Raw genomic sequence first — 27,624 nt, 5'->3', positions numbered from 1 at the left:
CCAAAAATTTTGAAAAATACCAAATTATATGAAATAAACCAAATTTACCAAAATATCAGTAATTTTGTAGCTATTAATGAAATTGAATCCATTATTAAAAATCTTCTCACACACTAAACAAACCAGGCCTACATGATTTCATTGGCAAATTCCTCCAAATATTAAAAAAAATTAACACAAATTTTATAAACTATTTCACTGGCAGAAAAAAGTAACTGCTCTCAACTTTTGAGGCCAGCATAACCTTGACACAAAAACCTAACAAGGACATTACCAGACAGGAAAAAGTATAGGTATGAAAACACTGATCAAGAATGTTAATGTATTAATCCAAAGATATAGTAATTTTCCAAAGAAGATAATAATTTTAAGTAAGTTGGGCACTCCAGAAATGCAAGGTTAAATTAACACTTAAAAATTACGTTTAATTTGTCATACAAACAATAAATGAGAAACACAGGGGATTCACTCATTAGGTGATAGGGAAAAAAGCAGTGGATAAAATGCATACTTAATAGGGAAATACCGAGAGCTCTTAACCCTCAGATTGATGGTGACACTGTGACATCCACCATCACACTCCTCTTAGGCTCCAGGTTTTAGGAAGTACAATAGGATAAGAAAAAGAAATAAAAGGCATAAATACTATAATTGAAGAAATAAATACTGGAATTATTTGCAGTCGACACATAATCGTGTATACTGAATACCCAAGTAAATCTACACATAAACTATGAGCTTTAATAAAGTTGGTGATACAGTCAATATAAAATAACCAACCAGAGACTAAAACCTTTTTAGAAAGATTCCACTTAAAATATAACAAAAAAATTTTTTTGACAAAACTGGAATTCAAGACACCCACACACATGACCACCTGAATTACAACAATGGTGCTAATGCTAACAGAGAAAAGGTTGATGGTCTTCTCAGTAAATGGTTCTGAGTCAGAGGTATGTCAAATGGAAAATTACAAACACACCCATGAACATACATTCTTTATCTCTACCTCACACCACAGCCAAAATTTAGAACACAATACAAGCTTCTGAGAGAAAATCTCCACATCCTTGGCATAGTGACTAGTTTTGTTAAGTAGGCCCAAAAAGGCCATACCCACAGAGGAAAAGTTGGGGAAATGAGACTTTACTAAAATTTAATGAAGATATATACACATAGTAAATCAGTAAGGCTGACAAACCAATAGAAAAGTGGGCAAAGACTTAAACGGGGACTCCACAAAGGAAACTATGCAAATGACCAATAAGCATATGAAAAGGTACTCAACATAATTAATTAGAAAAATGCGAATTAAAACAATACATTAGAACATATGCCCAAAGCAACTAAAATTGGAAAATATGAAATTTGAAGCTGGTGTGCCAAGTGTAACCAATGATGTGAAGCAATAAGAATTTTCACAATTTTAGTAATAGCTACTTGCAAAAAGTTTGACAGAATCTACAAAGCTGATGTATGAAGCTCTGTTCAGGAAGTATCCAGCTATGTATTACGAAAAATAGAAACATTTATTGAAGAAGATACAAAACACAAGAAATATTGTACATAGGACAATGCAGCCTCCATCTCCTTCAAAGAAGGTGCTTTGGGACCTCACACAGTTCTCTCAGTGTCTCTTCCACTGTTCAAAATATTCTACAAAATCCTTTTGGAATTGCCATCAGCTGCCCTGTCCTATTTTCCCGAATCTCATCAATGGTATGAAATCTCTTTCCTTTCAAAGCTGACTTTAGTTTCGGGAAAAGCCAGAACTTGCAGGGCACCAAATCTGAGCTGTAGGGGAGCTGAATGTAGGGTAAGTGGAAGCAGTCTTCACCCAGAGGTATGGGTAACTAAGGGAAGCAGCATTCCCATAGCCTTGGAGGGGTCCGATAAACTGTTCCCATAACATGAGTGGGCTTGCATGCGCAGAATTATGCCAGAATTATGCTATGTTATATAATTTCTTGCATCTTGCCAGCTTTGTTCCCCTCTAGTACTTAAACAGGTAGGGACTCCCTGCTGGGACAGGTGCCATGACAGGTGCCACACTGGGGAGCAAGGGCCGTGATATGAGACATTTAGATATATACGCAGCTTGCAGCATGCGTGGCTCACCCATCCCTGAATAAAAGCATGCCAGACATCCCAACTGCTCCATGAATATTTTTCCATCTGCACAAATACCATGAACCTGCCTGGCCTTGAAGGGTGGCAACACACTAAGTCACCTGGGTGATTTGATCTTTCGCCAATAAACTGCACAAGATGTAATGCATAAGCAGGCACATTGTTGTGATGAAGCTGCTAATCACCAGGTGCCCATAGCTGTGGCCATTTTCATATTTATCAACCCTGAAGAACATTGAGGTAGTACTCATTAGTCATATGGCCTAGAGGGGCGTACTCATGTTGGACCACACTTTCCCAATCAAAACACATAGTTAACATGGTCTTGATCTTGCTGCAACTTTGCCATGACTCCTTCAGGCAAGGAGACCCAGGCGACTTCCGCTGGGATGACTGGCCTTTGTTTCTGGATCATAGCCATAGATTCACCATTAATCTTTGGTTATGACGTTCTTGAGAAAATCTGTTTTGTTGGTAGCAGTTTCAATCAAGTCATTAGCAACTGCAGCACAATGTTCCTTCTGCTCTGGTAGCAGAAGCTGGGGAATGAATTTTGCCATGACACTTTTTATGCCAAGTTGCTGCATCAAAATCTTGGACACAGTTTTTGGAATCCCCAGATTAACTTCTAGTCTTGCAGAGTCAGTCACCAATCTTTGTTGATTGCAGCCTGTACACGTTCAACATTCTCAGGTGTTCTGCTTGTAACAGGCCTTCCACAATGTGGATCACTTTCAACAGATTCTTGACCATCTTTGAAGCATTTGTGCCACAATTTTATTTGTGCTGCACTCATTGCATTGTCCCCAAAAACCTTCTGAATCAACTGAGTATTTTCTGTAGAGGAATGTTCAAGCTTAATGCAAAATTCGATGCAGATTTGTTGCTCTACTCACTCAGTCATTTTGAATGCTATAGCCACACAATACACAGGCTCATTCAACAGTGTCTACCACCCCCCACTGACTAGTACAGTGAAGTCATCATTGTTCACACCTGTACACTCCAGTCCACTCACCTTGGCTGCCAGGTTACATCGAGGTTGCAAACTATTCTTGTTATATTAACAATGGCTGGATTTTTCTGGACAGACCTTGTATATACTTAAGATGGAAAGATTTCACTCTAAGTAGATATCCAAGAGAACTGCACACTTATGAACATCAAATGACATGTACCAGGCAGTTTTACTTATAGTAGCCAAAAACTAGAGAAAACAAAACTCCAATCAACAAAAAATGGACAAATACATCCTAGTATATTCATACAATGAAAATGGAAAAGAACTTCCACTGCATATACTATAAATGTCACAGATATGAAATGAGAAAAAGAAGCCAGACACAAAGAATATATATAATCAGGTTGCATTTATATAAAATTCAAATATTTATCTATATGATAAAACTCAAAACATCACATGATCTGACTTACATGTGAAATCTAAAAAAGCCAAATTCATTGAAACACAAGAGATGGGTGGTTGCCCCAGGTTCGGGAAAGGGGTACATGAAGAGATGGTGGTCCAGGGGTACAAACTTCCAGTTACAGGATAAGTAAGTTACAGGGATCTAATGTATATCATGGTGACTATAGTTAATGGTACTGTATTTTATATTTGAAAGCTGCTAAGAGAGTATATCTTAAATGCTTTTACCACACACACACACACACACACACACACATACACACACACACAGCGGTTGTTATGTGAGTTCATGGATGTGTTAACTAACCCAATTGTGGTATTCATTTCATAGCAAAGTGTCAAATACATGTTATGTATCTTAAACTGGGATGTCAAACTCATTTTCACCCGGGGCCACATCAGCCTTGCAGTTGACTTCCAAGGGCCGGACGTAGTTTTAGGACTGTATAAATGTAACTACTCCTTAACAGTTAAGCAAGAGCTCGATGCTGCCACCAGGTAGAAACAAGATGCCAGACAGGTAAAACAAGGTGGAGAGCTGGATTTGGCCCACAGGCCTTGTGTTTGCCACCTATGCCTTAAACTGGCACAATGTTATATGTCAATTATATCTTAAATAGGCCAGAAAAAAATAGTGATTCCTACAGGGTAGAGGGTTATGACTGACTGAGGAGACACCAAAAGTACTATGGAGTAGTGGTAACTTTCTATACTTTGATTTAGGTGAAGGATTATATGTGTAAAGTTAACTCACTAAAACAAAAACCCTTGAGCTATATAATTTTGCTCTTTACTATATGTTACTTCTCACTTTTTAAAAAGTTTACAAAATAAGTGATATGATCAGAACACAGAACCTAGGCACTCCAATGGATGATACACAAGTACCTCTGTCCATAAAAGTAAAAGCAGCCTCTACAAACTATTCAGACTCTCTGAACTAAAGTTCAATTACCAGGCATTCACCTTAAATGGTGAAGAATATAAAAACTAGTTATCTGAGGATGAAGCTTACTCTAATATTGTGACGGATGACCCTCCACAGGCTTCATATGGATTCAACTGGCTAATTTCCATTCCCAGAATAAATCCTTTAACAAGTACTCAGTCAAGATGAATACTATGAAAATGTGTTAAATTTTTCTCCCCTAAAGACTATGAATTTTTAAAACTTGTAGTCACTTAGATACAGGTCAAATTACAAGATGAAAAAATAAACATTATGTTATACTTTTACACTAAAATATTTTGACCCATCTTGGCACTAGGCTGACACATAATTGAGATTTCAAAATTACAAATTGCTTTTTAAGTTTTTCAATAATACCTATTCTATAAAATTAATGTCATTCCAAAATACTCAAAGAGGTCAATGCCTTAAATATTTTAAAAACATTTTGATAATATAAATGTGCTCTGTACACTTAAGCTTAACCAAATTTTTTTCAAATACGTATATCCACTTAACTAAATTTGCTACAAAATATTGAAATATTGTCTTCTTAAATTTCATCTATCCCTTCTGGGTTGCTAATTGAAAAAGAAGTTAATATCATTACCTCTATTTTAATGGCTAACATCAATCTTTCCAAACTACTTATACAATTGTCTACAAAGATGACTGCTTGGGATCAAGCTGAATTTCCTTGTGTTTTTATTACTTCAACCTCCTCTCAATGCTTAGTAGAGCAATGAGAATAAAGTGATCCAAACACTATGTACATTTTATGGATATTACGTTTCTATCATTTAGAAGCTCATATATTATGTTGAATTAAGCAAGAAAAATGACCACTGCTTTTGCAACCCTTATTTCATAGACTTTAAACAAATTTCACAAACATATAATGCTAATTCAATTTCCCATTTTTCATTTGTTTGTTACTCCTTAACATAATCAGAAATAAGAAATGAGGCACTCTCTGGGGAATCTGACATAACAGGTGCACCTCACAGAAATGCAGACTGTTTTTTTAATTTGCACCTTGTCTCTTTTTCTTGCAGAACACACACACAAAAAAGGAATTTGCAAAAATGCTGTAAAACACTCTCTGGAACTGATCCCAAATATAAAATGGAAAGATGGATAGGCTGCTGAGAGTATTCAACGAAAAACAGTACCTAAAATGGTAGCAATCACAGGAAAAAAATTTATACATAATAGAACTGCATTTCAAGTTTGGAACCAAGGGAGGCCTCCTTTTCCATAAATCTTTCAGTGAAATACTGATTACAGCACAACTCTGATGCATTATTGAACAGGCAAACCCTTGCACAATAATTGATGGTGGCACTTTGATTTAATGATCCTTATTTTTAAAGCTAATTAAAAAAATTGAGTTGCATGTTCAAAGGGGATTAGCTTAATGTGACAAGACTATTTTGGACATAAAGTAGCTCACAGCTCCTAAACTAAACAAGATACAAAATGTAGCAGCAAGTTATAAAAGGGGCAGGGGACATTTTTAAATGAAATAAGCATAATTTTACATTTATTATGAGACCTTACTTTCATTCATTCAAATACTTACTGAGCACCTTAAACATCCAAGATACTGGGCTCTAGGTGATGGTGATTATGGTTTCCACAATCACTAATACGTTAGGTATCCTATAAAATTACTCCACCAGGATTAGTTCATGAACCTACTGAGACAAAATACTTTACTTTTATTAGCTATGCCTATTGAACAGCAAAGCATATGGTGGCCTAGAACCCACACAATAATTTGCAGATATTTTAAAGTGGATATTGACTACCAGTGGCTGCTAAATTTAAAAGATAAGGAGATTGAATTTAGAAAATAATTCCTTAACCAACTGTTTCACAAACCATAAAAAAAAGAATGATTAAAGAGTCATTCTGAGTAACCAAACTGTAAATTTCCTCCTGCTGCCCCTCTGTACACACGAGTCCATAGTTTCAGGCCGTATATTTGTCTTAAAATTCCCCTGTGGGAAAAAGGATAAACTATCAACCATGAGACTCAAGATGGAAAGCCAAGAACACTTAAAGAAACACTTCAACACTTAAAAACAGAAATGAATTAAAGATTATATAAGAGTCTTGTCTTTTCCCTTTTAGTATTTAGACAAGTATACAAAGATGATCAACATCTACCACAGCAATGCTGACTGCTATAGTTTATTAAATGACAAGCTCAAGTACAGACTTTGTACTTCTATACAATGTCATCAACTTAAGCGAAAGGCCAAGTAGCAGATTATGCTATTTTATAATGTTCTAGTTTCCCTACAAAGCTGCATCTAAAAAGATTTTATTTCTTCTTGAAATTCCATCTTAAAATATATTGATTAAAATCAAGCCACAACGCATACTCACTAAAATGTTGAGTTCAGGCAGCATAATGTGGAGTTCTCCATGTATATTTCATAAACTAGTTTTTTAAGGAAGGTCTAAATTCAACTAAAATATTGAGAAATATTTTATATGAAAAGAGTCATATATCACTCCACCACCAATTTCCTAAAACATACATGAACACCTGGATAAAGACTAGAAAATAAACTGAATTGAAAGCAGTCATAGTTATGTTTTAAACTTCATTTTACATTGTTATAAAAAAAGAATTTTAAGCTTACTATTTTAAAAAAAGTTACTTCCTATTGTGAAGTAAAATATAACAGCATATTTTAACCTATCCCCAAACCTTCTACTAAGATTCCAGTTCTACAAATTTCAAAAGAAAAAAAGGTTTCTTTGTCATACTGTTTGATCTGTTTTGATAACACCTTTATTTTTTATTAGCACCATTGTGGGAAAGGTGTCTGTGGTAGGCTGATAAAGAAAAAGATGACATTCTTTTCAGCTCCTCTCATCAAGAGCAATAGCTTACTTCTCCATCCATTGAATCACTTTAAAAGTTCTTGATGAAATAATAAAACTATTGATCTTTTTCAATCTTGACTCTTGAGTGTACAGTGTGTCTTTTCAAGCACTTACACTGCATAAAAAATAAAACTTGTTTAAAGGTAAAGCACTATTTTTTGAGTTGCAGGATGAACTAGCTACTTTTTTCACGCACATATTACATGAAAAAACTACTGAATATCAAAAAGTGATTATGCAGGCTTAGATATGTATATGGCAGATAATTTCTTGAAAAAGAAAACAGTAATCCTGTCACTTCAAGAAAACAACTGATAGCAACTGTTGCCAATAGTAAAATTTGAGCTTTCAAGTGACAATTAGAATTTTCAAACTTAAAACTGCAACCTTAAGCTTGACAACTTTCCATGGTGTAAAGACTCTGTTGATAAAATGGGAAGCTATCCTACCAAGTCTAATTTTTTATATTATACAATAAAATGTAATTTTTCCACTTTTCAGATTACCAAGATGATACAAAATTATACACAGGTGTAAAAAATTCAAAGAGTAAGAGGGACACATTTTATTGTAACTAAATACAAAACTTTTATTGGTTTGGTTTCAGATACTTCATTGTAACTAATTTTTGAGAAACTACAAAGAGCTTAGGTGCCGTATCAAAGAAGGATATCCACACATATCTAAAAAGGCTATACTGTTATGATACAAATGTTGGAATACTTGAAGTTGTTCCAGAGGCTCCTTAACTATCCTCGATTTTTTGTATTCTTTTTCCTTCTTGCTGTACTGGTTGGATGTCTTTTTCTTCCTTACATTCTAAATCATGCATTTGATTCTTAGCTTCATCCACTCCACTGCTGATTCCCTGTAAAATGTTCTTCATTTCACTTAGCATCTTCTTTATTTCTCAATGGATCATTTTTATGCCACTGAAGTACCCAATGAATTCCTTGAGCATCTGTATAAACAGAATTTTGAACTTTGCATCTGATAGCTTATATCTCCACTTTGCTTAGTTATTTCTCTGAACTTTTGTTCTTTCTTTCATTTGGACCATATTTCTTTGTCTCCCCATTTTGGCAGCCTCCTTATTTTTGTTTCCATGTATAGGGAGAACTGCTTTGACTCTGCGCCTGGGTAGTGTGGCCTAATGTAGTAGGTGTCCTGTACGGTCCAGCTGCACAGCCTCCCCTACCCACCAAGCTGGGTACTCAAGCTGCACCCTCCATGTGGGCTGAATACTCCTCCTCTTGTAGATGAGTCTTCATTGCTGTCAGCAGGTCAATAAGAGGTATTTACCGAGGCTAGAAAGCTGGTAGGACTAGCTGTGACACCTGGCCACAACCACCTCCCTCTGTGGCTTGTGGAGGTGGTTGGGTAGTGCTCCAATTTGGTATGTAACTGTCTGCTGGGTGCCAACATTTGCATTATAGGTGTGCCAGAAGGAGAAGAGAAAGAGCAAGAAACTGGAAACCTATTTGAAAAATAATAAAAGAAAACTTCCCTAATTTGGTGAGGGAAATAGACATACAAGTCCAATAAGCACAGATAGTCCCAGAAAACATGGATGCGAAGAGGACGTCACCAAGATACATCATAATTAAAATGCCACAGGTTAAAGGTAAAGAGAGAGTTTTAAAAGTTGCCCTGGCAGGTATAGCTCAGTGGATTGAGCACAGGCTGTGAACCAAAGGGTCACTGGTTCGATTCCCAGTCAGGGCACATGCCTAGGTTGCAGGCCAGGTCCCCAGTGGGGGAGACACATGAGAGGCAACCATACATTGATGTTTTTCTCCCTCTCTCTCCTTCCCTTCCCCTTGCTCTGAAAATAAATAAATAAAATCTTTAAAAGTAAAACATATAGTTGCATATAAAAGAGTTTCTATAAGCATGTCAGCTGATTTCTCAAAAGAAGCTTTGCAGGTTAGAAGGGATTGGCAAGAAGTGCTCAAAGTGATGAAAAGCAAGGACCTACATCCAAGATTACTCTATCCAGCAAAGCCTTCATTTAAATTGGAAGGGCAGATAAAGTGCTTCCCAGACAATGTAAAGCTAAAGGAGTTCATCATCACCAAACCATCAGTATATGAAATATTAAAAGAACTTATTTAAGAAAAATATAAAAACTATGAACTATTAAAACTATTAAAATGACAATAAATATCTAACCATCGACAAATTTAAAAAACAAACTAAGCAAACAAGCAGAATAGAAACACAATCACAGATATGGAGAACTTTGGGACCTTGGCCAGTGGGGAGGGAGAGTCTGGGGAATGGGAGGAAAGGGTGAAGGGATTAAGAAGTACAAATTGGTAGTTACAGAATAGGCATGGGGATGCTAAGAGCAAGTACAGGAAATGGAGTGGCCAAAGAACTTATATGCATAACACATGACATGCACAAAGGAAGCGTGATAGCAGAAGGACTGTAGGGTGCTGTACAGAACAGTTCCTGACACACAGTAAAAATGTAATACCTGTTCATTGTGATGAGGAGGAGGAGGAGGAGGAAGAGGAGGAGGAGGAAGAGGAGGAGGAGGAAGAGGAAAAGGAACATCTTATCAATATGGTTACCAAGAGAAAAACTTTTTCAATGTAATTTGTTACTTGGCTCATTCATGCATGTTAAAATTAGATATTTAATAAGGAAAGATAAATCAATGTACCACAGTTCTGGATATTTAAGAATATTCATGTATTCATTAATTAAGCAATCATTTACTGAATTTGAGCAAAGTTATCATGTTAGGTATAAGTAGTCAAAGATGAATACGGCATGGTTTTTATCCCCAAAGTATTAAATGGATTCCAAACAAATCTAAAATACAATTAATTCCTAAACTGCTTTTTATGCTTGTTAAGAAAAAATGGCAAGCGGAGCACAGCATAGACACCACAGTCTAGACATGTGTGTTGATGTGCATTTGCAGAACGTCTTTTCTTTATTTAAATCTCAACACTTCTGTGCTTTCTTAGCAAAACTTCCAAGGCAAAACATTTAAAGAATGTAGCTTAACCAAAAATAATATTCTTATCAAAGGATGCTGAAATTTTCTATATCAAACAGGAGAAGATATCAAAATTAAGTTAATCTACTTTAAATGCCAAGACAAATAGTAATTCAGAAAATGAAAATTTAGACAAACTACACGTTAGAATTTTTTCAGTTGTTTCTCCTATCAGTCCCACATTTCTAGAAGACACATAAAACTGATTCACTGGTCATAGTCTGCTTAAAGAAAAATAAAAATACAACAAAACCCTACAGAAAAGTACAATATAAATACAAGGATTGTAAAAGTAAGTTAATAGTTGTTTGTATGGAAAAAGACATGCAAATCATGATTGTGACAATAGCTTTATTAACTCTGTTTGGCATTCTCACAACTGTAAACCTACTTTTGCCCACCACTGTATATGAAAATGAACACATGAAGACTAATGTTGCTTTGCCATATTGTCCTTTCATTCCACTATCTATATTTACTTTAAAATCAAGTACAATTATAAATAGAAATGGAATGAAAATTCTAGTTTATATTTTAAGAGCCCTATAGTTAAAATTTAGGGGCAGAATTTAAGAGAAATGACAATAAATTTGAGTGTACAAAATATTTCGTTTAAGTGCATTTCTATTTAAGAATACTATTGATTCTTTTTTCCAATCTATTTGTTCCTTTATATTAGAGAACTAAGGGTTTCGAAACAGTATAAATTAAAAGTAAAAACATTGGCTTTGGGGTCAGAGAAACTTAGATTTTCCTCTTAAATCTACAAATGAATAGTCTGTGGTCCAAAATGAGTTACAAAACCTCTCGAAACCCCAATTTCCTCACAACAAAGATAGGGACAACCCCCACCTTCCTCTGAACTGATGGACTGATTAAATGAGACAAAGCTCACACAGTACACGGGGGTTTCTTAAAGGTGAATGTTACTGTTACTAAAGCTTCAAATGTAAACTGACTGTTCTTACTACTTGGGTTAAAATTTTATTTGGGTTATACCCAGTAAATTTCACATTTTTTCCTCCAAAGATCATTTAACTTTGTCACAAAGACACCACACAATTAGCACCATTTGCTGTTTCAGACACACATGCATACCCAATAGCAAGATGGTGTTGCATTTTAATCCAGCACTGTATAAAAAGCATGAACAGTGCCTTCTTGCCCAGGATAAAACAAGAATTTTAGTCCTTTCAAAGGCTCTATATTTACAAACTTTTAGTTAAAGGAACAAACATTTAAAAGCTGTTATTGTACCAAAAATAAAGTATTTGAAATTCCTACAGTAAATAAACTTTATGGTAAATGCAAAAACATAAGAATCACTCCTTTTCTTTAAACTTCTAGACAATGTACATTAAAGTCTCAAGAAACAGATTCTTTTCTGGTACATGGCTGCAATACTCTACCACAAAAGTCAAACCACTTCAGGGATAAGAAAAACCTTTCTTCATTTTCATAAGCAATATACACAGGGAAAAGTTCCAGTCCATTTTTAGATAATTTCTGTTAACAGGAATAAGGCATATTTTTTTTCTTTTTCTCCCCTCCGCCACCCTAGTGACACCAAGTCATAATTTAACTTATGCATTCTTGAGAGACAGGAGTCATTTCCCCTTTACTAACTACAAGCCTACAGATGAATCATCTTCCTTTCAGTCTCAAATTAGAAGCCATAGAGAGAAGGGTCATTTTTTTGTCACTTATATAAGTAATAAAATAAACCTGAGGAAACAGCCATTCCTGTTGTTGGAGACAGGAATTGCACAAAACAGTATTTTTCTAATAACAAAACTCAAAACAGGGCAATAAAATGCTCAGCTATCAAAATTCTTATCTTTCCATACACAGAAACTAAAAGCAAAGGAATAGAAAAAGATACTTAATTTCATGCAGATGCAAAGAAAAAATAAACAATGCATTAAAAAATGGGCAGAAGATCCAATAGACACTTCTCCAAAGAGAACATACAGATGGCCAATAGGCATGTGAAAAAATGCTCAACAATCATCACAAAAATGCAAATTAAAACCACAATGAGATAATACCTCACACCTGTCAAAATAGCCATCATCAATAAATTAACAAACAACAAGTGCTTGAGAGGTTGTGAAGAAAAGGGAACCCTAGTGCACTGTTGGTGGGAATGCAGACTGGTGCAGCCACTGTGGAAAGCACTATGGAATTTCCTCAGAAAACTAAATATGGAATTGCCCTATGACCCAGTAATTCTGCTTCTGGAAATATATCTGGAAAAAAAACCCCCAAAACACTAATTTGAAAGAATACATGCACTTCTATGCTCATTGCAGCATTATTTACAATGGTGAAGATTTGGAAGTAGCTTATGTGTCTATTAATAGATGAGTGGATAAAAAAAATCTGTGGCACATTTACACATTGGAATACTACCAAGCCATAAAAATTTACACAATGGAATACTACTCAATAGTAAGAAGAGGAAGGAGGGAAGAGGAGGGAAGCAGAGAAATAACCTTACCCTTTGCAATAGTACAGATGGACCTGAAGAGCTTTATGTTAAGTAAGTCAGTCAAAATAAGACAACGGCCTTATCATTGCATTCATATGTGGAATATAAAGAACAAAATAAACTAACAAAGAAAACAAACAAACTCATACATAGAGGACTGACTGATGCCTGCCATCAAGGAGTGTGGTTGTGGGGCTGTGTGAAAAACACAAAGGGATTAACCAAAAAAGGAAAAATAAAAACCCCATAGACACAGAGAGCAACCCAGCAAATACCAGAGGAAAGGGCAGCGGGGGGTTGGGGGGGGTGGGGGGCGGGGTAATAAAAGAGGGGAAAGGGAGGACAAATGGTGATGGAAGGAAACTTGACTGGGGTGGTGAACACACAGCCCTATATACAGATGTTGTATTATGTTGAAATAGAACTGTACATGTTAAACATATAATTTTATTAATGTTACCCCAATAAATTTAATAAATAATTCTCATCTTTCCATCGATCTTAAAAATAAAAATGTAAGAAATTATCAATTACTGATGCTACTGCTTAAAAGTAGCATACCTCTACACTTGGTCCATAAACTTGACTTGGCAGTCTACAAATACATACCTACTGATGGTGGCCCTGCAGGCAGGCCCCAGAATAGCACCCCCAACTGATATCAGATATTTGAAAGAGACTCTCTAAAATACACAGTATTTCTCTAGGTTTTCTAAAATTAGCTCCTGTTTTAAGACAAAGCATCAGAAAATAAAATACAGGTTGTACATTTCCTCATGCACCCTCTGGAAGAGAAACCATCACTTTAGTAAGTTTGAATGTGATGTATTCTTACTGTGTATTCTTAGTGTTGTTCATTGTTAGAAATATGAAAGAAGCGTTTCTTAGAAGAATAATTCATGTATTTACAATTATAATTGAAGGTCTTACCTATCAAATTGTCATTAAAACTCTTTCCTTAATTTTATATCTTTTTACAATTTTTTAATGTGGAGAAATTTTAAAAGTTATCAAGTGATTAAAAAAAAAACCTAAATTACTAAATACTTCACAATCTGGCTTGCAAGTGTTCCTCTTACCAACAGCCTGCATATATTTCATTTCTCTGATAACACAGGTCTCTATGTGACTATTTCACAGATGCTCAACCTCAGCAGTGCACACTTTATAAACCCAATAATTGTTTTGGAGGGTTGCTCTGTGCACTGAGGATGTTTAGCAGCAACCCTGGCCAGCCTCTACCCATTACATATCAGCTGCATGCCCTCTCCCACCCCCAACTGGGACAATCAAGCACGTCTCTAGACATTGCCAAATGTCTCCTAGGAAGGGAAAATGCAAAATCACACCCAGCTGAGAACTGTTCTGTACCCATGTACACGCTCACTGCTCCCACTACCTGAAATTACTTTCCTCGCCTCTATGGAAAATTCTTAACCATTTTTTAAGACCCATGTTATCTCCAGTATGAGCTTTTCTTCTAGTCCAAGTTAGAAATTCCTTTCTCTCATACCACCTACCTTCTTGTTGTTCTATTTAATTACAGAAGCTTATATATGTTCTATTTCCCCCTCTGGATAGTGAGAACCTCTATCTTATTTATTCATTGTATTTTTATTGATTTTAGGTGTTCAGTAAAGTTTTATTAGTAAATGATTGTGAGCCTCCTTTTATGAAGCATCCATGATATAACCCTCCAATCATTGACAAGCGAAAATCTGGCTCAATGAATGATGTCTCACATTGAGCAATACAAAATCCCCCAGTTTTTCTGCTGTTATTTTGCCAATGCACACGGGTAATAAAAATTAAATGATATAATTAACTTTAGTAACCCAAGGTGCTGGAAAAATATAGTTCTTATATTTTTATTTGATATTTGTTTAGATTTATCTTTGAATCAACTATTAATCAACATATTTTGCCATCAGAGGTTGTATCAAATACCTTTTGGAATGTGAATAGTAACATGTAGAGACATAGAAATATAAACCAAACTCAGGTTAAACTTAGAAACCAAACTAAGGTAAAACTTATAAGCAGATATATAAGTCAAAATTTTATACCATTAAGACTGTATTTCAAAAGTAAAAATAAAAAATATAATATTCATCAACACTGAACCTGACGATCTTGAAGTAATTTCCAACTTGATTTTATGTTAAATCAGTACCTCTCCAATTATTTCAAGAGATGTCAAAAGTTACAAGAAAACATGAGAAAATCTGACTTAATTGTGTGTGTGTGTGTAATATATGCAGCTACATGACATGTGTGTGTATGTGCATATCAAAACTTTTCTGGGAGAAAGCTGAATGAAGTAGGAGTCTGGAAATATCAAATAAAAACAACAACAAAAGAGTGTCACACTCCAAAAAATTTGGAAATCACTACAAGGAGAGTGCTCTGAATATTCTGTGCCTCGGGGCTTGTTTCCCACATCAGTAGTTCTTATAATCTGAATTAACCCACATCTTTTCTTCAATCTTAGAATTCATCTCTGTTGGAGAGAGAGAGAGAGAGAGAGAGATATCTTTGAATCAACTATTTTGATTCAAAGAGAGAGACAGAGAGAGAGAGAGAGAGAGAGAGAGAGAGAGAGAGAGAGAGAGAGAGAGAGAGAGGGAAGGAAGAAAGGAAACAAAGACCAGCAATATAAATTTTCAAATATTAGTCCCAAACTTATAATGAAAAAAATAATTTTAATCCACAGTTTTCTTTTCTTACAACTGACTCAGGGTAAAAAGATGTTTCCTTTAGTGCCTGTGGTCAATTCATAAGGCAAGGCAATTAAATCATCAAGAAAGGAGCATACACCTATACAGGACTGGAGAAGCATCATAGAATAAATATGCAAATCCAATTTCCTCATGGCTGACAAGTTTCTATTATCAAACTGCTAACGTGTTTATTTGCCCCTCAATGGCTGGATGTTTGTCATGAATACGCATTGAGCCCTGCAGTTAGTAGCTGTGATGGCTAGGTGACAGGGAGGATACTACTGGAGAATTTGCACTTGACAGACCATTGACACACAGTCACATTTCTTTTTTTTTTTCTTCTCTTCACTTAACAGGAATCATGCAGTAGGAAATAAACTGGAGCCATTAGAGATTATTCAGGTTTAATAGCACACATCCTTTTAGTTGGCTGTTAGAACAATGCACAATGTGGCAGAGTTAAACAGAGGCATCAATTATACTCTCAGTCCTGTTAATATTTCTGACAATATTTAAATAGCACATCCCTTCAGGGCATGGCTTTTCTTTGCCCTCTCAGTTACACACCTGTCAAGTGTTTAATTTGCCAAAGGGAAACAGTTTGGTATCTAAGAGCAGTCTTAATACTGAAGAAGCAAATTAGAAAAATTAAACATTATTGAATAGACGTAATGAGGAGGATCTGAGGGAAAAAATTGTAGGCTTAATTCAACATGGCATGTCAGCATCTGTCATTAAAGCAACTATATGATCATGTTCTACATTATACTGCATATACCTTGAGCTTTTCAATTATTCTCTCCCTTTGCTTTTCAAAAGACAGGAGAATTGTGGTGGAAAAATTCAGAGGGACCAAATATACCAATAATACTAACAAAGATGGAGACAGTAACTTGCACCTACTGTGCATATACAATCATACATCTGAAAACATAATCTAGGTATAAGGTAATAAACAAAAGCTAGCCACTATTGATCAGATCTGTGTAGTTACTGGTTTAAAAGCACAAAAATATTTCATTCTTTAGGTGCACTAATTAAATATTATACTATATATTAGCAGTTGGTAAACTATATAGAGAATTTAAGTCTATCAAAGTTTGGAATATTTGTGTTTAAACTTTAATACAGAAAATAATACAAGTTTCTGAAATTGTACTCTAGTCATACAAGACAAAACTCTGGTTCAATAAATGAATGAAGTTAAATTAGTAAAGAATGGAGACTAAGGTAAAGAATCAAAACAACTGAGAGGTTGTCACCTCTCCTGAAGTTGTAACCTCAGGAGGTTAAAAACCACCTGAGTGGTTTTACCAAAAATTAAACTTTTATCAGCTAAGGACCAAGTTTCTGCCTTTGGGGGAAAAAGTTATGTGAGACGGGCTGCACAGTCAGAAATGGGCAAGGGCGGTGCCTGGCAAGGCCAAGAAAACTGAGTTCTAGTTCTAGTCACTGGCCCTCCCTTAGTCGTCATGAGAAGCACGGTGTGGGTCACAGGGTTTCCTTGGACCCTTTCAAAACTTGAACAGGTGACCTAAGAGCCAAAAGTCCAAAGGTATGTGAGACATGTCTTCAGAAGTCACCAACCTCACAGCTTACTTAATCCTGAAATATATCAGTGTCTACCATTAATACAAAAACAACACCACACTGTATATAGTCACAGACGGTGACATACGATGATACTGTGCTTCACAGATTTCCGAGGAGGCTGCAGCTGAATCACACGGGGCTGAGACAGTTTTGGAGTCCGTTCCCTACTTGGAAATGGTAAAACCAGCTCAGCAACAAGTAGGCCCTTCTATGCCCTCCCTTGGGCAGCCCTGGCAAGTGCAAATGCTACTCCACTTACATCAGGCAGACCATAAGGGGCATTTTTACAGTTATCTCACTGAACTAGTGGTATTTCCTGACATACTTACTAGTACTTTTTGTTTCAACTTTTCCTCTCATTCTAATCACATCTTCATAATACAACAAGGGAGACGGCACCTGCTCAACTTCACATTCTCGGAAAAACCAGTTTTTCACATCATAATCACATTTATATTCAGGATATTGGTTTCTCCAAAATCTTGCCCATCCATTCTGAAAATGAGTGTCTAAAACCAATCTTTTCAATAACTTACAAAGGGGACAAACACAACTACATATAACAAAACACCTTTTTCATAATTCATGATGATAACTTTAAAAATCATTAAGTAGAAATTCACTAGAGAAAAATATTTTTAAAGATTCTTCTTCATTTAATTTGTTTGGCTACCAACATATCTAGATTAAGAAGTTTCATGACATTGCTACTATTTGTTTGGGTTATTTTTGCACTTGGCATGCATTTGAAGTATTTTTAATTGGAGCTGTTCTTTCACTGAATTATAAAACTAGTCTTAAGTTTCATTTTTAACCTTTTAATACAGAATATATGCTAGCAAGTCATCCAATACCATTAAATTAATGCTAAAAATATTAGAATGGGAATTAACTTGGTTTGAAGGCATAGATTGACTTCCAACCTTGTGAGGGTAACAACCATTTTAAAAATATTTTTTTGCCCTGGTCAGTGTGGCTCAGTTGGTTGGAGCGTCACCCCATAACCATAACATTGTGGGTTAGACTTCTGGTCAGGGCATATACTTGGGTTATGGGTTCAATCCCCAATCTGGGCACATACAGGAGGCAACCAATCAATGCTTCTCTCTCCCCTTCCTCTCCTTCTAAAAGCAGTGAGAGAATGTTGAGTGAGGACAAAAAAAAAAAAAAAATCACTTACATATTTTTTTAAAACCTGAGAAATGGTGATTTAATTAGTAAATTCAAATAACTGACTTCAATTTTAATTCTGTCATTGTGATATATTTCAGTTTTAATATAAATGCTAGGGCTTTTTAATGCTCATGATTTTTACAGAGAAAACTGTTACATTTAGAAGTTCTAATGTTTATCACCATCTGATGCTGTCATGGAAGGAATGGCTACTTACACTCCTTTAAGAAGTGTGAACTGCAATTCCTCTAACTGATGACAGTGTAATTATTCCTTTTACTGTTAAAATGGAGGTGATTTCCCTTCTTCACACATGATTACACATGCAAATCAAGGCTTATCTGAAATCTTATAAGTATACTGAATGTCTGAATCTGAATGAGCAAGATCACATGAACCATGAGCTTTGGTGATGATGGAAACCAAGTCTATAGCCAACCACTCCAATATTTTATTATCCCTTTCTCCTGTAGAGGCTCTTTTGTTAGCATTCACACAACCTTCAACACAATGTCATATCATCTACAATATACAGCAACAACCATTACAAAAATAACTAGGGGGGGAAAAGCCACAGTGAATCTGAATGTCTCCTTTGGAGGTTTAAATGACTTCATTAACTATTCATTAACACATACAAAAATCACCCTTTCAGAAAAACGCCAGCCTTTCACAAGATCTATGCCAAGCCGTGAATGCCAGCTTTGGGTGAGTGATGTCCTACCTGGTCTTTCAGCTGCTGCACAGAAGTCTGAAGGCTCAGAATCTGACTGAACAGTGGGCTCTGCAAGACTGACTTGAGAAGGTTCAGTTTGTCTTCATTTGCCACGTCCCCACGTTCTCGCAGCTTGGCTTGCAAGCGCTCTGCAGCCTGCAGGGCCCGGTTTTTGTCTATATCAAAGAGCAGCATCCATCAGTAACAGGATTCAAACATACACATCAACCCATGCTTATAGAGATCCTACAACTATTCCTTTTTGAAAGCATAAACTTGACTTAGAAAAAAAAACGAGGGACTGAAACATGTCACTATAAATATGTCCCTCAAACTTGAAGTTTCTTGTAAGAAAGTTTGTTTGCAAGCAGGGAAATGATTAGAGTGTATGATACATGCAACTAATTTTAAAGTACAGAAACTAATTCAGATAAAGTATATCTGAGTTCTAATGCCAGCTATTTCTGCTTTAATAAAAACTATTGAGACTAAATGCTCAGTATTCCTGTCAATGCTGATATTTTCACCTACTAAAAATTTTTTACAAGAAAAATTAGAAATGTAATTCACATATAAGTGAATATGGATAGTCATAACATCCAAAATATGACAATGCCATATATTGAAAAGAAAATCATCCTCTATGTGAGAATTTACTTGAAAATATATCACAGTAATGCATATATCACTTCAAAAACACAACTTTTTAATACTTTTAGAGTTCCCTCAAAATTTAAATATCAAATTTACATATATAATTTATAATTATGATAATTCAAATATTAATTGACCATACTTAATGTACCAGACACAAATCTGCAAAATATATAATAATATAATAGTAATAATAATCCCAGCATCTTACATGTTCCACCAGATAGTGAATTTCTACCAAAAATAATTAAAAACATCTCCCTAAGCACATATATGTGTGTGCACACACACATTGACTCACTCCCTCCTCTGCTCTCTCTCTTACTTAAAAGTGAAGCCAAATTTACTTTTTAAATGGAGCCTGTTCAACTATATGCCCTAACAGATTATATATTATATATATTAAAATATATTTGCCATATGATATTACTCAAAAACAATGAGAATTAATTATCACCAAAGGTACTTTCTATAACATTAAATATGGAATTACACAGAAATTGGGACATTAAAACATGAATTAATGTTCACCATGAGTTCACAAAAACACACAAATTTAAACGAGCAATATTTGCTCATATGCAGAAATTTAAAAGCAAATTATAATAAAGATACAGATGAAACCTTATCCTGGGTCCTATTTCCCATGGTATCTCAGAATAAAAAGCCACCATTAGGTTCATACATAAGAACTGGGTTTACATTTAAGCATAAAACTCAAAATTAGTAAAACGTTGCATATGCTTTTAACTTTTGTTTATAAATGATGTTTTTATAACACGTCAGATGAAACTGTACAAATATAGAAACACATTACCTTAGTTTAATACTAGTGAATAAAAACTTTTAAAAATCAAGTTACGATAGACTCCTGCTACTTAGAACATACCATATTTCAAAGATTCCACTGGAAGGACTTTCAATTCTTATTAAAAACAGTCAGAAAGTAATAGGTCTTACCTATAGTGTCTAACATGTTTTTTTAACGTTCAGTGTTCTTCTCTATAAACAGCAGCCAAAATGGAACTCTGGGCAGAAAAAAAATGAAACAGTCATGTTTTATCAGAACTTTAAAATTATATTCTGAAACTATATACTATAGAAAGCACTTGATATTACTATAATTCCTCTTACCATTAAAATTTTGTTGACTTAAAAGACAGTTTTCCTTATAGGCGAAAATATCTTATTTTGCAGGTAATACTTGCAAAATAAGGTTAACAGCATAAAATCTCTTTTAAATAAGATTACAAACATATGCAGAATATTTCCTTTAAAGCTCCTCAACACAGCTCACTAAAACTTTGGATTCATTTAAAGATTCTTACTCTCAGAGTAAAAAGCTAACTTGACTCTGCATAAGAAATTCTGTGGGCAAAAAATTAAAGTGTAAAAAGCAGAAGGTGTGATCCTGGCCTTGAAAGTTCACAGTGTAACTGGGGAGACAGCACATCCATACCAATCAGAAACGAACTGCGACATGCTAGCAGTACACCAGCCACTGGGAGGTAGTGGGGTAAATCATGGGCAAAAAACTGAATAAAAAGAGTGCTACATTAAAAAGAGATTCTTTAAAGGTTTTCAAAATACTCTCCTGGCTATAATATTCTCCTCTTTCCCATAAAAAAATAAACAAAAAATCATAAACTTCTCAAATGCTACAACTCACACAGATCTCATCTTTCTCTGACAATACTTGTCAAGACAGTTTTAAGTACTGAATTGAGCTCTCCACTGACAAAGGTCACATCACTAACCCATCTTTAATCTTTGCTGTCCACCAATTTTGCACAATATCTCCACAGTTAAGTCTACCATTTGTCTTGCAGAAAAATGAGTCATTGGGAAGTCAGTAATTCCTTCAATGGAGGAAAGAATCTACAACCACATCCTTACTCTCATCTGGAAGATGAGAAAGGGGATTTCTCTGAGGAGGAAGAAGTCAGTCGCCTCCTGTTATTTCTTTTAAGAGAAACTGCGTTTGGAAGGAAGGGGAGTATGTGAGGTATATATGTGAACACATGCAGACCATCAACACCTGCAATTAGCTCTGGGTAATAACAGAGAACAATACTTATTGACTTTCCTTACTCCAATTTAAAATATACTATTGAAACCACCAACTTCATTTCAAGCAGTCAAAAGCTCAACCACTGGCACTTGTTTTAAAACATGCCCTGGTGTCAAGAGAGCCCTCACTTTAACCTGGAACTGAAACCTAAATAGCAGTGTGGCCTTGAGCAAGGGGCCTAGCATCTGAACTCCAGTTTTCCAGAAAACATACTTATTCATTGCATATATTATGATAAATTAGATAAATAAAATATATCAATTTCCAGCTCACTGCATAAATCATAACTATGAAATATATATGCAGGATTAATGCTGAGACCACAAAGATGAGCACTCCAATACCAGGCACTTAATGGTTTCACGGGGAGACTATAACATTCCTTCATAAAAGAGCATATAATTAGGTTTCCCCTCTCAAAAAATTATTAACTTCTAACAATTAAAAACTTCCCAACATAAGGAAGCCCAGATCTATGTAGGTATATTTAATTAAATTGCCCAAGGGGAAGCATGGCAGCAATGAAAGAGCATGGATTAAGGAGTCTGAGGATTTCAACTTGAACACTTACTAGCTATATGTGTTTAAGTCACTCATCTATCTTTTCTGAATTTGAAAATCTCTTAAAGTTCAGAAAGGGTAAAATTATATACATGAATGCTTGGTATACACAATAAAATTTGGTGCTATTCTCTTTCCCTTATAAAATGTTAACTCAGAAAGATAGGCTGTATCGGGATGAGGTGGAGAGGGCCACCCTTTGAATTTAGAGACCCAGTGATTTAGAAGGAGTCTGCAAAGGAAGTATAGGATAGGCAATTCCCAACTAAGAGAAACAGTGCTGTCCAAGAGTTTACCTACAAGCCCGTTACGTGAAAAAAGAATTCATCCTTTTCAGATAAATTCTTATGATCATAAAGGTTTTTTGTTTTTGTTTTTGTTTTTAAGGCTCAAGTTGCAAGTCAGTGACATTAGCTCCCAGATGAAATCTCTACTCCTCTGGATTTCAGTGATAAAAAATTTGTTTGTTTTCTCTGCTCTGATGTCCCTAAAACAAATACATGGAACTTTTGTGTGTGTGTGTGTGTGTGTGTGTGTGTGTGTGTGTGTGTGTGTATGATTTTCCAGATTTTACCATTAGTTATCATGACAGAGACAGGATATTTAAAAAAATGTGGCCCTTTCTATGTCCTATACCCCTATCCCAAGGATCTAAGTATAAAGAAACTCATTTGTAATCACAGAATATTTGAGATGCAGATATGGAGTCCACTCCTATTAAGCAGCAGGCATAAATGCTCCTTCTCACCCATCCCTCACTACCCATCTCTACACGGTATCATTATATAGTAATAGAAGGGTATCTGAATGCTAACAGTGGGTCATGGATGATGAGTAAGACTTAAAAAAGATCCAATACATGTCAGATGCCAAGTTCTGAGGGTTTTTCTGAGCAATTCATGTGACCCTGGATGAAGCTGAAGCAGAGAGGCAATAAAGAGAAGAAATGAGATATAAACACAGTAACAAAGTAATCAACACTAATGCTGGAACAGAAGGAATGATAACAGCACCTACCACATGCTGGGTACTATACAAAGCATATCACACAATTAAATCCTTTAATCCTCACCTAATCCATTCACTTGAGGAAACTAAGGCACAGAAAGGTTAATTAACCTGCCCAAGGTCATACAACTAGTAAGTGATGGAGCCAGAATCTGAACCCAGGCATTCTAGCTCCAGAGTCAATTAACAATTTAACTTCTCCAATACCCTGCACCTCTTGATAGGAAGAAGATTTACCTTACCATTCTCTCCTCTTTCCAAGTTCAAGACTGTGTAGACCTTGCCCCACACAAAGAAAAACTAAAGGAAGAAAGAGGAAGACGACTTGTGTATAAAGTCTAGTGAAATAAGACAGTCAGAGGAAGACAAATACCATAGGATTTCACTCATATATGGAATCTAACTGAACTATGAGACAGACTCACAGAGAGCAGGTTGACAGCTGGGGGTGTGGTTTGGGGGGTGGAGAAATCAAGCAAAAAGGAAAATGGACACATGAATATGGACAACAGCATGGTGATTGTAGGGGGAGGGGAGGTGGTAGAAGTGGAAGAGGATAAATAGCAATGAAAAAATATAATAAAAAATAAACTACTAAAAATAATTATTGATAGATAATAATAATAAGTTCAAGGAACCAAAATGAATAAAATCTGAAATGGACTGGTGTCAACAATACAACATAGCCAACAACCCATATAAGATATGAACATGTCAGAATTAAGTATTTTAGAAACTATAGTAGATATATCAAAGAAAGATCAGTAATCTTCACCATTTATATAAAGTTCATGTATGTTTAAACAAATCACTTTTAAAATCCAAGTTTTTAAAGAAAAACTCCAGAAAAAAACAAGCTTCCTTATATTAATATTCAAAGGACATTAAGAAAATGGCTATTACATTTCAAGGTAAAAATCCCTCAATACAAGGATAAGAATATTTATTTAAATAGCAAAGAAAATACTAGTTCTTTTCTAGCTACTCTTGATGTATATTGTGTTTGTGGCCATATCATTATCTGGTTATAACTAAACCTGTCTGTTTCAGTAGCCATAGCACTGAAAACTATTAGACATATCAATAGTGACTTAGTTAATTCAGTACCTATGAGGAACTACAGAGCCAGGCACATTACATATACACATTACATCAGGGCTGCAGGAACCCTGACCATCTTTCTCTCCACAATGTCCTCCACTGCCTAGCACATTATTCTCTCCATTTTCCAGATAATACAACAGAGGAAAGGAGAGGCCGAGGCCTTACTCAAGGCCACACATCTAGCCAGTAAGCTAGAGAACTCACATTTGAATCCAACTTTGCCTCATTTCAAAGAGCACACTAATTCTTCTATCACACTACCTGTATCTGCCATACTGTCTTGAAAAAAAAAAAATCACATGGTATAAATACATTGTTGAATGGAAAAAAAAGTCCAGGGCAATGTATTAAATTTCTAGTATTTATATACAAGGGACAGAAATGTTTCTGTAGGTGTAACTAATATAAGCATGGTTAGTAAAGCATGGGTTATTTTTACGAGCTTTCTAAAGATTAATAATAGGATGTGAGAAGCTAGAGGGCATTAAGAGACATTTATTTTGCACTTCATTTCTTCTATATTTTTTAAATTTTGTATCAATATAAGGCTGCCAACATTAGCAAATGAAAATACAGGATACCTAGTTAAGTTTGAATTTTTGATATATGAAAAATTTTGTAGTATAATTACATCCCATGCAATACTTGGGACATACTGTATTTTTTGGACTGTAAGATGCACTCCCCGTCCCCCCCCCCCGCAAATTTGGGAGGAAAATGCAGAGGTAACCCTGCTCCTGCCTCCTGTGACCCCATTCCACTGCCACTCCCCCACAGTGAGCCAGGTAAGCTACATTCGGACTATAAGACATACCTCCTTTTCCTCCCAAATTGGGGGGAGTGTGTCTTATAGTCCAAAAAATACGGAATTTATACTGATCACCAATTTGTTGATTACATAATTCAAATTTAACTGGGAATCTATTACTTTATCTGGAAAACCTATTTATCCATATATTAGCTTAGGAAAAAACTCAACTTTTCAAAATCATTTTTAATTTAACACCTTTTCAATTCCTGAAAAACTGTAACATAATGACAGAGTTGCCAAATCCCTTAGAAATTTCTAAAGATTTTAGCTGTGATCATATGATTTTCCAAAAATGGGTCAGTAACACTAGTTTCAACAGAGGATAAAAATCGAATAGGATATTTGGTTTTATTTAGAAACAGAAATGTTATAATTGACTAATAATTTTACTTGTTTCAACAAGTTGTACTGGTAATATGTAGGCACAGCTTTTATGTAGTAGACAATCAGTGCTTAAAACATAAAACAAATCATTCTGCCCAATGCAGATTACATGGCAACTAACAAGTGAAAATATGTTTTATGTTAAAAATAACTCTAGTAAAAGAAACTGTCCCAAATGCATACAATTTTCTAGATATCTTAAACAATTCTGACTATAAGAGGAGTACAATATTAAGAGCTTCTGCAATGGTTTGTGGCTTGTCAGAGTTGCTCAGCATCTGTTACTGCATTTAAATTTAGCATTTGTCTTGTTCATAGCTGCATCAGCACTACCTGAACTTAGCTCTCAAATGTGAGGCTGTAGTCATTTGCAGGTACTTTGTCATAAATTCAACTGGCCATGACAGCAACACTTACCCTTTCAGTCAGAATTCATATTCTAGGATAATGTTATTGAACTATTGCTCCAAAAGCAGACAAATGACACCAACATCACGCAGTCATCCAAGAGGAAACACTCAGCCTCTTTTTAGCAACTTCTGCCTCATTTTTATAGTCTTGATCAAAAGAGCTTTTGTGAGCAATATTTTTATTTTGCAGTTGGCATTTATGAATCTTTTTTAATTCCTTCAATAATAATAATGTCTATTATTTTACTCTCCCAAATCAAAGAAAATCAGGTATCAAGAAACCTTGTCTTTACAAGATATTTCAAAATACTGATTCAAAATCAATAGTCTTGTCCTTCTTTTATAAAATGGAAAGATAAATTACCTATCCAAAGTGAAAATGCCAAGGAGATCAGAGGATTAGAAAAGAACTCAAGTTCTGTTATTACTGATTCGACCACACATGGGAAGCCTACATGAATGACGTTGTTGAGTGGCGGAATTAGAGAAATAAGGGCACAGTCTGGGAACCAAAAGGCAAAGTGACTGGAAGAAAAAACCCTGTAAACTGGCACTTAAAATACAAGATGACATAAGGACACCACACCCAAACGAAAGAGACAGGAAAAGCTTCTGAGACCCCTGCAGAGAGTCCTAAAGAACAGATGGGACTTAGGACAGAAAGAGTGATAAAAGAGGTCCCCACATAGAGGCAAAGATGCATCATACCTTTTGAGAACTGCAAGTGGTTTCTTGCATCTGGACTGAGGTTGAAGGAGGGGGAAGGACAGAAGCAGACATGATGAGGGTGCTGCATACTGTTCTTAAAGAGTTTAAATATTTAGCTGTGAAAGACCAATGAGAAGCAAAAGAAACTGGGAAAAAGGCCAGATACCAGACAATTTTTAGAAATAGGGATGAAAGTGAAAAATAAATAAAAATGGGAGATGGATTCAAGAATTAAGAGCCATAAAGCAACAGGACCTGGCAATATGGATGGAACAAAGATGAGTCTAGCACGAATTCCAGCTTTCCTGCTTCAGTTACTGACTGGATGGTAATACCAATCACCTAGAGAGAAAATATAGAAAGAACAGCATATCAGGGGTATGACTCTTCTAGAAATAAAATCTGTCCTTATCAAGAGTCTAAAAGGCTGAATCATTGTACCTTATAAAGCTGCCACAGACTGAATTACATGCCCCCAAAATTCATATGCAGAAGCTGTAACCCTCAATGTGACTGCATTAGGAGATAAGACTTCTATGACCTTATAAGAAAAAAAGGAGAAGATATCACTTGCTCCCTCCCCTCCTTCTTCCTACCCCCTCTCTCCACATGTAAACACCAAAGAAAGGCCATGTGAGGACACAGTGGCTATCCGCAAGAGAGGAAGAGAGTTTTCACAAAAACCAACCTCTGCAAGACCTTGATGGCAGACTTCTAGCCTCCAGGACCATGAGGAAATAAATTTCTGTTGTTAAGCCACCCAGTCTATATGGTATTTGCTGTGACAGCCCGAACTGAC

The 27,624-nt window shown here is 35.5% G+C and overlaps 1 protein-coding gene across 9 annotated transcripts in view; it reads right to left on the bottom strand.

Moving 5' to 3' along the window:
- MPDZ (multiple PDZ domain crumbs cell polarity complex component) overlaps positions 1-27,624 on the bottom strand; it is a 162,164-nt gene that overhangs the window by 110,687 nt on the left and 23,853 nt on the right. For 8 of the 9 annotated variants that reach the window (XM_045840214.1, XM_045840218.1, XM_045840219.1 and 5 more), the window contains exons 2-3: positions 20,729-20,796; positions 19,124-19,290 (exon numbers count right to left, since the gene is read on the bottom strand). In XM_045840214.1, coding sequence (XP_045696170.1) covers positions 19,124-19,290; positions 20,729-20,744 — 183 coding nt within the window. In that variant the 5' untranslated portion in view covers positions 20,745-20,796. Of the gene's footprint in view, positions 1-19,123; positions 19,291-20,728; positions 20,797-27,080; positions 27,168-27,624 lie in introns of all 9 variants that reach the window. The other variant, XM_045840215.1, reaches the window with a different exon arrangement.

Source organism: Phyllostomus hastatus, unplaced genomic scaffold (genome assembly GCF_019186645.2).
Source record: "Phyllostomus hastatus isolate PE091 unplaced genomic scaffold, TTU_PhHast_1.1 phas_contig_34, whole genome shotgun sequence".
Classification (NCBI taxonomy): Eukaryota; Metazoa; Chordata; class Mammalia; order Chiroptera; family Phyllostomidae; genus Phyllostomus; species Phyllostomus hastatus.
The sequence above is the reverse complement of the archived record's forward strand: the minus strand, read 5'-3'. Positions and strand labels throughout refer to the sequence as shown.